General features: G+C 38.2%; 1 protein-coding gene across 1 annotated transcript; it reads left to right on the top strand.

The window, feature by feature from the left end:
- Positions 1-11,576: 11,576 nt before the first annotated feature.
- On the top strand, positions 11,577-13,687 carry LOC115865742 (heterogeneous nuclear ribonucleoprotein A3-like). The gene is given in 2 exon segments (XM_060298777.1): positions 11,577-11,880; positions 11,883-13,687. Coding segments are annotated over 2 exon segments (1,131 nt in total). The 3' UTR covers positions 12,710-13,687.
- The last annotated feature ends 356 nt before the right edge of the window (positions 13,688-14,043 follow it).

Genomic DNA, 14,043 nt, shown 5'->3' with positions numbered 1-14,043 from the left:
TACTGTATATAAAGCAAATTATACATGTTACTCCCTTTCAAGGAGCTTAACAACCACTTCCTATGTAGAATTTATTCTGTTTCTTGTCTCCTAGTTTTCCTGACTACCCAATTACCCAACCAAATACTCTCTCATTTTACATGCACCAAGGTGCTACATCTTCTATTTATCAACTCATCTACTCTTTTTGTGGTATTTTACTTTTTCTACCTAGACAATAATTTTACCTCACATCTCCTGCATTTAGACAAAAGCAAGACATATATTATAAAACTTTTAATGTTTTAAATTTTTATCAAAGTAGTACATGTACATTATTTAAAAAATAAAATAGGGGCTTCCTGGTGGCGCAGTGGTTTAGAGTCCGCCTGCTGATGCAGGGGACATGGGTTTGTGCCCCGGTCCGGGAAGATCCCACATGCTGTGGAGCGGCTGGGCCCGTGAGCCATGGCCGCTGAGCCTGCACGTCTGGAGCCTGTGCTCTGCAATGGGAGAGGCCACAAGAGTGAGAGGCCCGCGTACCGCAAAAAAAAAAAAAAAAAAAACAAAAAAACTCATAGGCTAATATATTTTAAAAAATTTTTATTTTATATTGGAGTATAGTTGTTTAACAATGTTAGTTTCAGGTGTACAGCAAAGTGATTCAATTATACATATACATCTATCTATTCTTTTTCAAATTCTTTTCCCATTTAGGTTATGATAGAATATTGAACAAAGTTCTCTGTGCTGTACAGTAGGTCCTTGTTGGTTCTAGTAAGCAATATTTAATAATAGCAGCCATCTGCCCCATTCTCTCCTCTCCTGACTTCTACTACCTTGAGATAAACATGTTCATATCTTTTAAATTGACTATTCTGATAAATACCTCTGTTTATATTGCTATTCCTTATTTTTTCAGTTCAACTTTATATCTCTTCTTATTTTTTCAGTATTGTTATATCACATTATTTGATTATTCACAGGTGACTCAAGAAGTGTTCTATGATTACGTTTCTTTTCTTGCTAATTTTTTGCTTTTCTTGGAGTTAATGTTAATATCTAAGGTCTAATGGAGTTAATATCTAATGTTTTAGTTTGTTTCATTTACTATATATCTATTGCTAGTTAATCTCCACTCTATTTACAGAGACCTCTTTTAAATTTCTCTAAACATAGTAGATATTTTGCCAGCTTCTCATCTTGGAGACATCTTTCCTGGGCCTCTATCCTCACATTTCAATTGGGAATACTTGACCTCTATGTCTGTTGCATTGATTCACCATGTGTGCTTCCATAACCATCAACCTGGAAATTCCTTGTGCCTTATGTGCTCTATTTCTTTTTTCTTGGGTCACTTTGGTTTATTCCAAAATTTTAGTTTGTTTAGATAGTGTATGAGATTCTTATGAGACAACTACATTGAGACATGTAGTAAACAAAAGGAACTTAGAGAGAGGTCTGTTCTCTAGATAAATATTTGTAAATCATTAATACATAATCTTTGTAGATAGTAGAGGTAATAAATGTATATGTGATCACCCAGGATTAAGAAGAGTAGGGATTAAGAAGAGATTTCACACCGAGGATGAAACCTAAATGTATACGGACAAGGACCTGGAGGTAGAATAAGATTCTGTAAATTAGGCTGAGATAATCACGTAGGAATAGTAAGGGAAAATCAAGAAAGCATGGGGGCAACTGAAGCCAACATACAACCCAGTGTCACTCCTGGGCATATACCCAGAGAAAACCATAACTCAAAAAGACACATGCACCACAATGTTCATTGCAGCACTATTTAAAATAACCAGGACATGGAAGCAACCTAAGTGTCCATCAACAGAGGAATGGATAAAGAAGATGTGGAATACTACTCAGTATATATACACAATGGAATACTACTTAGCCCTAAAAAAGAACAAAATAATGCCATTTGCAGCAACATGGATGGACACAGAGATTATTGTACTGAATGAAGTAAGTACACAGAAACACAAGTATCATATGACATCACTTATATGTGGAATCTAAAAAAAAAACTAGTACAAATGAACTTATTTACAAAACAGAAGTAGAGTCACAGATGTAGACAACAAACTTATGGTTACCAGGGGATAAGGGGAGGAGGGATAAATTGGGAGATTGGGATTGACATATACACACTACTATATAAAAAATAGACTACTCATAAGAGCCTTCTGTATAGCACAGGAAACTCTACTCAGTATTCTGTAATGGCCTATATGGGAATAGAATCTAAAAAAGAGTGAATATATGTATATATATATATAACTGATTCACTTTGCTGTAGAACAGAAACTAACACAACATTGTAGATCAACTATACTCCAATAAAAATTTTTAAAAGAAGAAGAAAGTGCCCATCTATATAAAAATATGGTTATATGATGAGGTTTGTTGCATTTATTTAGCAGCACGTAAGTAATTGATGAAAGTATTTCAGGTACAAATAAGAGGGATAATTTTAGTGGTTGAGTAATTATAAAATTGGAAAGAATCATGGTCATAGTAAAATACTAATAAGAAGGAGTTAGAAAAGGAAGTGTTTGGAGACACAGGGAGGAGTGGAGAAAATCAACAGAGTACATGATAAAGAAAAGGATGACTTTTTTTTAACATCTTTATTGGAGCATAATTGACTTACAATGGTGTGTTACTTTCTGCTGTATAACAAAGTGAATCAGCTCTATGTGTACATATATCCCCATACCACCTCCCTCTTGTGTCTCCCTCCCACCCTCCCTATCCCACCCCTCTAGGTGGTCACACAGCACCAAGCTGATCTCCCTGTGTGATGCAGCTGCTTCCCACAGGCTATCTATTTTACATTTGGTAGTGTATATATGTCCATGCCACTCTCTCACTTTGTCCCAGCTTACCCTTTGCACTCCCCGTGTCCTCAAGTCCATTCTGTACATCTCTGTCTTTATTCCTATCCTGTCCCTAGGTTCTTCAGAACCCCCCCCCCTTTTTTTTTTAGATTCCATATATATGTGTTAGCATATGGTATTTGTTTCTCTCTTTCTGACTTACTTCACTCTGTATGACAGTCTCTAGGTCCATTCACCTCACTACAAATAACTCAATTTCATTTCTCTTTATGGCAGAGTGATACTCCATTGTATATATATGCCACATCTTCTTTATCCATTCATCTGTCAATGGACACTTAGGTTGCTTCCATGTCCTGGTTGTAGTAAATAGAGGTGCAATGTACATCGTGGTATGTGACTCTTTTTGAATTACGGTTTTCTCAGGGTATATGCCCAGTAGTGGGATTGCTCGGTCGTATGGTAGTTCTAATTTAGTATTTTAAGGAAGCTCCATGCTATTCTCCTTAGTGGCTGTATCAATTTACATTCCCACCAACAGTGCAAGAGGGTTCCCTTTTCTCCACACCCTCTCCAGGATTTATTGATTGTAGATTTGTTGATGATGGCCATTCTGACTGGTGTGAGGTGATATCTCATTGTAGTTTTGATTTGCATTTCTCTAATGATTAGTGATGTTGAGCATTCTTTCATGTGTTTGTTGGCAGTCTGTATATCTTCTTTGGAGAAATGTCAATTTAGGTCTTCTGCCCATTTTTGGACTGGGTTGTTTGTTTTAGCGATATTGAGCTGCATGAGCTGCTTGTAAATTTTGGAGATTAATCCTCGGTCAGTTGCTTCATTTGCAAATGCTTTCTCGCATTCAGAGGGTTGGCTTTTCGTATTGTTTATCGTTTCCTTTGCTGTGCAAAAGCTTTGAAGTTTCATTAGGTCCCATTTGTTTATTTTTGTTTTTATTGCCATTTCTCTAGGAGGTGGGTCATAAAGGATCTTGCTTTGATGTATGTCATAGAGTGTTCTGCCTATGTTTTCCTCAAAGAGTTTTATAGTGTCTGGGCTTCCATTTAGATCTTTAATCTATTTTGAGTTTACTTTTGTGTATGGTTTTAGGGAGTGTTCTAATTTCATTCTTTTACTTGTAGCTGTCCAGTTTTCGCAGCACCACTTATTGAAGAGGCTGTCTTTTCTCCATTGTATATTCTTGCTCCTTTATCAAAGATAAGGTGACCATATGTGTGTGGGTTTTCCTCTGGGCTTTCTATCCTGTTCCATTGATCTATATTTCTGTTTTTGTGCCAGTACCATACTGTCTTGATTACTGTAGCTTTGTAGTATAGTCTGAAGTCAGGGAACCTGAGTCCTCCAGCTCTGTTTTTCTTTCCCAAGAATGCTTTGGCTATTCGGGGCTTTTTTGTGTTTCCATACAAATTGTGAAATGTTTTGTTCTAGTTCTGTGAGAAATGCCATTGGTAGTTTGATAGGGATTGCATTGCATCTGTAGACTGCTTTGGGTAGTATAATCCTTTTCACAATGTTGATTCTTCCAATCCAAGAACATGGTATATCTCTCCATCTGTTTGTATCACATTTAATTTCTTTCATCAGTGTCTTATAGTTTTCTGCATACAGGTCTTCTGTCTCCTTAGGTAGGTTTATTCCTAGGTATTTTATTCTTTTTGTTGTAGTGGTAAATGGGAGTGTGTCCTTAAATTCGATTTCAGATTTTTCATCATCAGTGTATAGGAATGCAAGAGATTTCTATGCATCTAAACTGTATCCTCCTACTTTACAGAATTCATTGATTAACTCTAGTAGTTTTCTGGTAGTATCCTTAGGATTCTCTATGTATAGTATGTCATCTGCAAACAGTGACAGTTTTACTTCTTCTTTTCTGATTTGGATTCCTTTTATTTCTTTTTCTTCTCTGATTGTTGTGGCTAAAACTTCCAAAACTATGTTGAATAATAGTGGTGAGAGTGGACAACCTTGTCTTTTTCCTGATCTTAGTGGAAATGGTTTCCCTTTTTCACCATTGAGAACGATGTTGGCTGTGGGTTTGTCATATATGGCCTTTATTATGTTGAGGTAGGTTCCCTGTATGCCTATTTTCTGGAGGGTTTTTATCATAAATGGGTGTTGAATTTTGTCGAATGCTGTTTCTGCATCTATTGAGATGATCATATGGTTTTTCTCCTTCAGTTTGTGAATGTTTGATCACGTTGATTAATTTTCATATATTGAAGAATCCTTGCCTTCCTGGGATAAACCCCACTTGATCATGGTGTATGATCCTTTAAATGTGCTGTTGGGTTCTGTTTGCTAATATTTTGTTGACGAATTTTGCATCTATGCTCATCAGTGATATTGGCCTGTAGTTTTCTTTCTTTGTGACATCTTTGGTTTTGGTATCAAGGTGATTGTGGCCTCATAGAATGAGTTTGGGAGTGTTCCTCCTTCTGCTATATTTGGAAGAGTTTGAGAAGGATATCTAAATGTTTGATAAAATTTGCCTGTGAAGCCATCTGGTCCTGGTCCTTTGTTTGTTGGAAGGTTTTTAATCAGTCTCAATTTCAGTGCTTGTAATTGGTCTGTTTATATTTTCTATTTCTTCCTGGTTCAGTCTTGGAAGGTTGTACTTTTCTAATAATTTGTCCATTTCTTCCAGGTTGTCCATTTTATTGGCAAATAGTTGCCTGTAGTAATCACTCATGATCCTTTGTATTTCTGCAGTGTCAGTTGTTACTTCTCCTTTTTCATTTCTAATTCTATTGATTTGAGTCTTCTCCCTTTCTTTCTTGATGAGTCTGGCTAATTGTTTATCAATTTTGTTTATCTTCTGAATGAACCATCTTCTAGTTTTATGGATCTTTGCTATCGTTTCCTTCATTTCTTTTTCATTTGTTTCTGATCTGACTTCTATGATTTCTTTCCTTCTGCTAACTTTGGAATGTTTTTGTTATTCTTTCTGTAATTGATTTACATGTAAGGTTAGATTGTTTAGTTGAGTTGTTTCTTGTTTCTTGAGGTAGGGTTATAGTGCTATAAACTTCCCTCTTAGAACTGCTTTTGCTGCATCCCATAGGTTTTGGGTCATCGGGTTTTCATTGTCATTTGTTTCTAGGTATTTTTTGATTTCCTCTTTGATTTTTGTCAGCGATCTCTTGTTTTTTTAGTAGCGTATTATTTAGACTCCATGTGTTTGTATTTTTTTTACAGATTTTTTCATGTGATTGATATCTAATCTCATAACGTTGTTTTTGGAAAAGATACAATTTCAATTTTCTTAAATTTACCAAGGCTTGTTTTATGATCCAAGATTTGATTTATCCTGGAGAATCTTCCATGAGCAGTTGAGAAGTAAATGTATTCTGTTGTTTCTGGATGGAATATCCTATAAATATCAATTAAGTCCACCTTGTTTCATGTATCATTTAAAGCTTGTGTTTCCTTATTTATTTTCATTTTGGATGATCTGTCCATTGGTGAAAGTAGGGTGTTAAAGTCCCCTAATATTATTGTATTACTGTCGATTTCCCCTTCTATAGCTGTTAGCATTTGCCTTATGTATTGAGGTGCTCTATGTTGGGTGCATAAATATTTACAATTTTTATATCTTCTTCCTGGATTGATCCCTTGATCATCATGTAGTGTCCTTATTTGTCTCTTGTAATAGTCTTTATTTTGAAATCTATTTTGTCTGTTATGAGATTGCTACTTCAGTTTTCTTTTAATTTCCATTTGCATGGAATATCTTTATCCATCCCCTCACTTTCAGTCTGTATGTGTCCCTAGGTCTGAAGTGGGTCTCTTGTAGACAGCATATATATGGGTCTTGTTTTTGTATGCATTCAGCCAATCTATTTTTTTTGTTGGAGCATTTAATCCATTTACATTTAAGGTAATTTTTGATACGTATGTTCCTATTTCCATTTTCTTAATACTTTTGTGTTTGTTTTTGTAGGTCTTTTCCTTCTCCTGTGTTTCCTGCCTAGAGAAGTTTCTCTAGCATTTGTTGTAAAGGTGGTTTGGTGGTGCTGAATTCTCTTACCTCTTGCTTTTCTGTAAAGATTTTAATTTCTCTGTTGAATCTGAATGAGATCCTTCCTGGGTAGAGTAATCTTGGTTGAAGTTTTTTCCTTTTCATCACTTTAAATATGTCCTGCCATTCCCTTCTGGCTTGCCGAATTTCTATGGAGAAATCAGCTGTTAACCTTATGGGGATTCTCTTGTAAGTTATTTTTTGTTTTTCCCTTGCTGCTTTTAATATTTTTTCTTTGTATTTAATTTTTGATAGTTTGATTAGTTTGTGTCTTGGTGTGTTTCTCCTTGGATTTATCCTTTATGGGACTCTCTGCACTTCCTGGACTTGATTAACTATTTCCTTTTCTATATTAGGGAAGTTTTCAACTATAATCTCTTCAAACATTTTCTCAGTTCCTTTCTTTTTCTCTTCTTCTCTGGGACCCCTATAACCCTGTAATTCTAATGTTTGTGCATTTAATGTTGTCCCTGAGGTCTCTGAGACTGTCCTCAAGTCTTTTGATTCTTTTTTCTTTGTACTGTTCTGGGGCATTTATTTCCACTATTTTATTTTCCAGGTCACTTATCCATTCTTCTTCCTCAGTTATTCTGCTATTGATTCCTTCTAGAGAATTTTTAATTACAGTTATTGTGTTATCATTGTTTGTTTGCTCTTTAGTTCTTTTAGGTCCTTGTTAAACGTTTCTTGTATTTTCTCCATTCTATTTCCAATATTTTGGATCATATTCATTGGGATTACTCTGAATTCTTTTTCAGGTAGACTGCTTATTTCCTCTTCAATTGTTTGGTCTGGTGTGTTTTTACCTTGCTCCTTCATCTGCTGTGTATTTCTCTGTCTTCTCATTTTGCTTAACTTAGTCTGTTCGGGGTCTCCTTTTCACAGGCTGCAGGTTCATAGTTCCTGTTGTTTTTGGAGTCTGCCCTCAGTGGGTTAGATTGGTTCAGTGGCTTGTGTATGCTTCCTGGTGGAGGGGACTAGTGCCTGTGTTCTGGTGGATGAGGCTGGATCTTGTCTTTCTGGTGGGCAGGACTGTGTCTGGTGTTGTATTTTGGGGTGTCTGTGAACTTATTATGATTTTAGGCAGCCTCTCTGATAATGGGTGGGGTTGTGTTCTTGTCTTGCTAGTTGTTTGGTATGGGGTGTCCAGCACTGTAGTTTGTTGGTCGTTGAGTGGAGCTGGGTCTTAACGTTGAGATGGAGATCTCTGGGAGAGCTTTTGCTGTTTGATGTTACATGGAGCCAGGAGGTCTCTGGTTGTCCAATGTCCTGAATTCGGCTCTCCCACCTAAGAGGCTCAGGCCTGACACCGGGCTGGAGCAGCAAAACACTGTAAGCCACACAGCTAGGAAGAAAAGTGAGAAAAAAAAAGAAAAAGAAAATAATGTAAATAAAGTTATTAAAATAAAAACTTTAAAAAATTAAAAATTAATTTAAAAAAAAGAAGGAAAGAAGAGAGCAACCAAACCAATAAACAAATCTACCAATGATAACAAGTGGTAAAATCTATACAAAAAAACAGAAGGACAGACAGAACCCTAGGACAAATGGTAAAAGCAAAGCTATACAGACAAAATCATACAAAGAAGCATACACATACACACTCAGAAAATGAGAAAAAGGAACTATATATATATATATATATATATATGGAAGAGAACAACTAAATCAATAAACCAATCTATGCATGTTGATAAGCTCTAAATGCTAAAGTAAGATAAACATAAAACCAGAAAGCATATCCCATGTCTACAGTTGCTCCCAAGGTCCACTGCCTCAATTTTGGGATGATTCGTTCTCTATTCAGGTATTCCACAGTTGCAGGGTACATCAAGTTGATTATAGAGATTAAATCTGCTGCTCCTGAGGCTGCTGGGAGAGATTTCCCTTTCTCTTCCTTGTTCGCACAGCTCCTGGGGTTCAGCTTTGGATTTCGCCCCGCCTCTGCATGTAGGTCATCTGAGGGCATCTGTTCTTCGCCCAGACAGGATGGGGTTAAAGTAGTCGCTGATTAGGGTGCTCTGGCTCCCTCAGGCCAGGGGAAGGGAGGGGTATGGTATGGGGGCGAGTATGCAGTGGTAGAGGGCAGCGTGATGTTGCAGCAATCTGAGGCGTGCCCTGTGTTCTCCTGGGGATGTTGCCCCTGGATTACGGGACCCTGGCAGTGGCAGGCTGCACAGGCTCCCAGGAGGGGAGGTGTGGATAGTGACCTGTGCTTGCAAACATGCTTCTTGGTGGCTGCAGCAGCAGCCTTAATGTTTCATGCCCGTCTCTGTTGTCCGCGCTGATAGCTGTGGCTCACACCCATCTCTGGAGCTTGTTTAGGCCGTGCTCTGAATCCCCTCTCCTTGTGCACCCCGAAACAATGATCTCTTGCCTCTTTGGCAGTTCCAGACTTTTCCCTGGACTCCCTCCTGGCTAGCTGTGGCACACTTGCCCCCTTCAGGCTGTGTTCATGCAGCCAACCCCAATCCTCTCCCTGGGATCTGAGCTCCGAAGCCCGAGCCTCAGCTCCCATCCCCCACCTGCCTCGGCGGGTGCGCAGACAAGCCTCTCAGCCTGGTGAGTGCTGGTCGGCACCAATCCTCTGTGCAGGAATCTCTCTTTGCCCTCTGCACCCCTGTTGCTGCGCTCTCCTTCATGGCTTTGATGCTTCCCCCTCCCCACCCCACGTCTCCACCAGTGAAGGGGCTTCCTAGTGTATGGAAACATTTCCTCCTTCACAGCTCTCTCCCAGTGGTGCAGGTCCCGTCCCTATTCTTTTGTCTCTGTTTCTTCTTTTGTCCTACCCAGGTACATGGGGAGTTTCTTGCCTTTTGGGAAGTCTGAGATCTTCTGCCAGCGTTCAGTAGGTGTTCTATAGGAGTTGTTCCACATGCAGATGTATTTTTGATGTATTTATGGGGAGAAAGGTGATCTCCATGTCTTACTCCTCTGCCATCTTGAATGTCCTCCCCAAAAAGGATGATTATTAATGCACGTAGCTTTGTAGGTCTTAAGGTTGGGAATTCAAAGGGGTTCCCCTCTTATCATTTTTATGATGAAAAACCATGAATGACTCAAGTTGAGATTTCGGGACAGAGGGGGACTTTTGTGAAAATGAGAGAGAGAATTGAGAAGCACTCTTAGTATTTCCTGGGAGTATAGGAGGATCCAGTTGGTCTTGGTGAGCACAAATTTATAGTTGGATCAGTCTAACTAGTTGTAGGTACTTATAAGGTAAAGAGGCAGAGAAGGCAGACATTTCTGATTATTCAAAGTAAGGTTTTGTTTGATGTAGGAAAGGATAGGAAAATGAAGAAAGGACTGAGAATAATGACCAAAGGGGCAAAATCATTAGGATTAGGATTACTAAGGATCAAAACAATGGGATCAATAGTAATTAGGATAAAAATAGATTAAAATAAGAAGGTCTGTATCCTCGGGGTCCTGATGAGGTTGGTATAGCAGGGCATGATTAAATGAATCAACTTGGAGGATAGGAGGCTGTTTTCAGAAAGTGAGATGAATGAATCCATTATTTCAGAGGAGAAACTGAGTCAGGTGATGAAAATATGCATGTATGCTTATGAAATATGGGGTGAAGTGGTGTTGAGATCACTGAAGTGAGATAGTGAAATAACTGATTTGATAGGTTGGTGAACTGATCATACAAATGAACATGAAAAGCATTCAGGTTGATTGTAGGCCCTGTAAGAGAAGATGAAGTTCAAGTGGTTGTATCACCAAATGTCATGCTCCTTAAATGATTAATGACCTATGAGGACAGGAGAGAAGAAGATAGACCTGGGATCCAGATTCTGAGGCATATATGAATGAATAAATAAACATGCTACTCATGAGAGCACTCAGTAAGGGATGTTACTATTCAGGAGTATATTAGTCAAAATAGGCTAGCATATGCTGCTGAAATAAACAGCATCTAGTTCCCAGGGGTTTACATAACAAATTTTTATTACATAAATGTCACTGTAGGGTGGAGAAACTCTCTAGGACAGCTTTCCTTTATGGGTTGGCTCAGTATTCCTGCATGTTTCATATTATGTTACCTGCATAGCAAGGTAAGTTTTCCACAAGTAAATGAAAATAGCATAGAAATTCACATACTGGCTTTTAAATACTTCTCCAAAGTGATGCAATGTCCCTTCCACTCACATTTCATTGGGCCATGAAAGTTAGATGGTCATACCTAACTTCAAGGGGGTAGCAAGACATATATTCAGGAAAGCAAAGAAAATAAGAAATGTTCTCCATTATATAATTTGACCTCCTTTATTGTAGATTAATTGATCATAGGTGTGTGGGTTTATTTCTGGGCTTTCTATTCTATTCCATTGAACCATATTTCTGTTTTTGTGCCAGTACCATAGTGTTTTGATTACTGTAGCTTTGTAGTATAGTCTGAAGTCAGGGAGCTGATTCTTCTGGCTGTTTTTCTTTCTCAAGATTGCTTTGGCTATTTGGGATCTTTTGTGTTCCCATACAAATTAAAATTTTTCTTTTGTTCTAGTTCATTGGTAATTTGATAGGGATTGTGTTGAATCTGTAGATTGCCTTGGGTAATATAGTCATTTTGACAATATTGATTCTTTGAATCCAAAACACATTATATCTTATTAGTGGTACCGGGAAAACTGGACAGCTACATGTAAAAGAATGAAATTAGCACTTTCGGAGTTGGAAGAGGCGAGTCTGGTCTCAAAATGGAGGTAAAACCGCCACCCGGCTGCCCCCAGCCCGACTCCAGCTGTCGCTGCCACCACTGGGGGGAGGAGGGCCATGATCCAAAGGAACCAGAACAGTTGAGAAAACTGTTTATTGGTGGTCTGAGCTTTGAAACTACAGATGATAGCTTAAGAGAATATTTTGAGAAATGGGGCACACTTACAGATTGTGTGGTGATGAGAGACCCCCAAACAAAACGTTCCAGGGGCTTTGGTTTTGTTACTTACGCTTGTGTTGAAGAGGTGGATGCAGCAATGTGTGCTCAACCACACAAGGTTGATGGCATGTAGTGGAACCAAAGAGAGTTGTTTCTAGAGATGATTCTATAAAGCCTGGTGCCCATCTAACAGTGAAGAAAATTTTTGTTGGTGGTATTAAAGAAGATACAGAAGAATATAATTTGAGAGACTACTTTGAAAAGTATGGCAAGATTGAAACCATAGTTATAGAAGACAGGCATAGTGGAAAAAAGAGAGGATTTTCTTTTGTAACTTTTGATGATCATGATACAGTTGATAAAATTGTTATTCATAAATACCACACTATTATTGGGCATAATTGTGAAGTGAAAAAGGCCCTTTCTAAACAAGAAATGCAATCTGCTGCATCACAAAGAGGTCGTGGAGGTGTATCTGGCAACTTTATGGGTCATGGAAGAAACTTTGGAGGTGGTGGAGGTAACTTTGGCCGTGGTGGAAACTTTGGTGGAAGAGGAGGCTATGGTCATGGAGGTGGTGGCAGCAGAGATAGTTATGGAGGAGGTGATGGTGGATATAATGGATTTGGAGGCGATGGTGGTAACTATGGTGGTGGTCCTGGTTATAGTAGTAGAGGAGGCTATGGTGGTGGTGGACGAGGATATGGAAGCCAAGGTGGTGGATATGGTGGCGGTGGTGGAGGATATGATGGTTACAATGAAGGAGGAAATTTTGGAGGTAACTGTGGTGGTGGTAGGAGCTATAATGATTTTGGAAATTATAGTGGACAACAGCAATCAAATTACGGACCCATGAAGGGGGGCAGTTTTGGTGGAAGAAGCTCGGCAAGTCCCTATGGTGGTGGTTATGGATCTGGTGGTGGAAGTGGTGGATGTGGTAGCAGAAGGTTCTAAAAACTCAGAAGAAAAGGGCTACAGTTCTCAGCAGGAGAGAGAGTGAGGAGTTGTCAGGAAAGCTGCAGGTTACTTTGAGACAGTCATCCCAAATGCATTAGAGGAACTGTAAAAATCTGCCACAGAAGGAACGATGATCCATAGTCAGAAAAGATACTGCAGCTTAAACAGGAAACCCTTCTTGTTCAGGACTGTCATAGCCACAGTTTGCAAAAAGTGCAACTATTGATTAATGCAATGTAGTGTCAATTAGATGTACATTCCTGAGGTCGTTTATCTGTTATAGCTTTTTCTTTTTCTTTTTCTTTTCATTACATCAGGTATATTGCCCTGTAAATTGTGGTAGTGGTACCAGGAATAAAAAATTAAGGAATTTTTAACTTTTCAATACTTGTGTAGTTCAGTTTTTCTACATTTTAGTACAGAAACTTTAACAAAATGCAGTTTTGAAGGTGTTTCCTTGTGAGTTAACAAGTAAAGAAGATCATTGTTAATTACTGTTTTGTATGAATTTTGCTAAAGTTAACTGTAAAGAAACACCTGCTGACTTGCAGTTTAAGGAGATCTATTCTCCCCATTTCCAAACCATGAAATGAATGGGCTCTGACATGTGGAGAGAATAGATATTTGTATGTTTGCAATGTGTGTTTTAGATAATAGAATTGGGTATTTAAATTAGCATATTTGCGAATTTAATAGCATTAAGATTTACTTCAAATGAAAAATCTCAAAATTCCTATTTGGTTTTTGTGCATTTTTTTTCAAAATGTAATCATATGATTTTAGTGTATTAGCTTTGCTGAGAGTCCTAGCTGTGTTTAGAACATCTCCATTCTACATTCACCTTGGTCACATGTGAACTGCTGCCATAGTTTTATTTGGGTGTAAAGAATGTCTCCTGCTCTCTGTTTAAATTCTGGAAAGGGATAGTGAATGTTTTCCATTTCCTCCTACCTTAAGAAACATTCGTAAAATCTTCAAAATACAGGACCACTAAGCCTGCTCTATCTGAGCGAATTAGTGGCTACCTTTTTTTTTTTTTGCCCTTTTAAAGCACAAGAGGCCCATAAATCTTCAGTTATTTACCTTGATTTAATATATATTTTGTTGATACAAGCTCTCAGAGCAAGAGAATAAAAATCACGCATTGTTGAACCGTTAACTGGCTGGCATGCTTTCCTGTTTGTACCCTCTGCATTTTACTGGATGAAACCAAGGATAGTCTAGATATAATCATCCCAAGTGATTACTGCAGTAGAAGTGTAGCACAGTTGCTTAGTACAAACAAGGTTTTCACTTCCTCAAGACCTGAATCTAAATTTGGATAGTCAGAG

Source organism: Globicephala melas, chromosome 5 (assembly GCF_963455315.2).
Source record: "Globicephala melas chromosome 5, mGloMel1.2, whole genome shotgun sequence".
NCBI lineage: Eukaryota > Metazoa > Chordata > Mammalia > Artiodactyla > Delphinidae > Globicephala > Globicephala melas.
The sequence above is the reverse complement of the archived record's forward strand: the minus strand, read 5'-3'. Positions and strand labels throughout refer to the sequence as shown.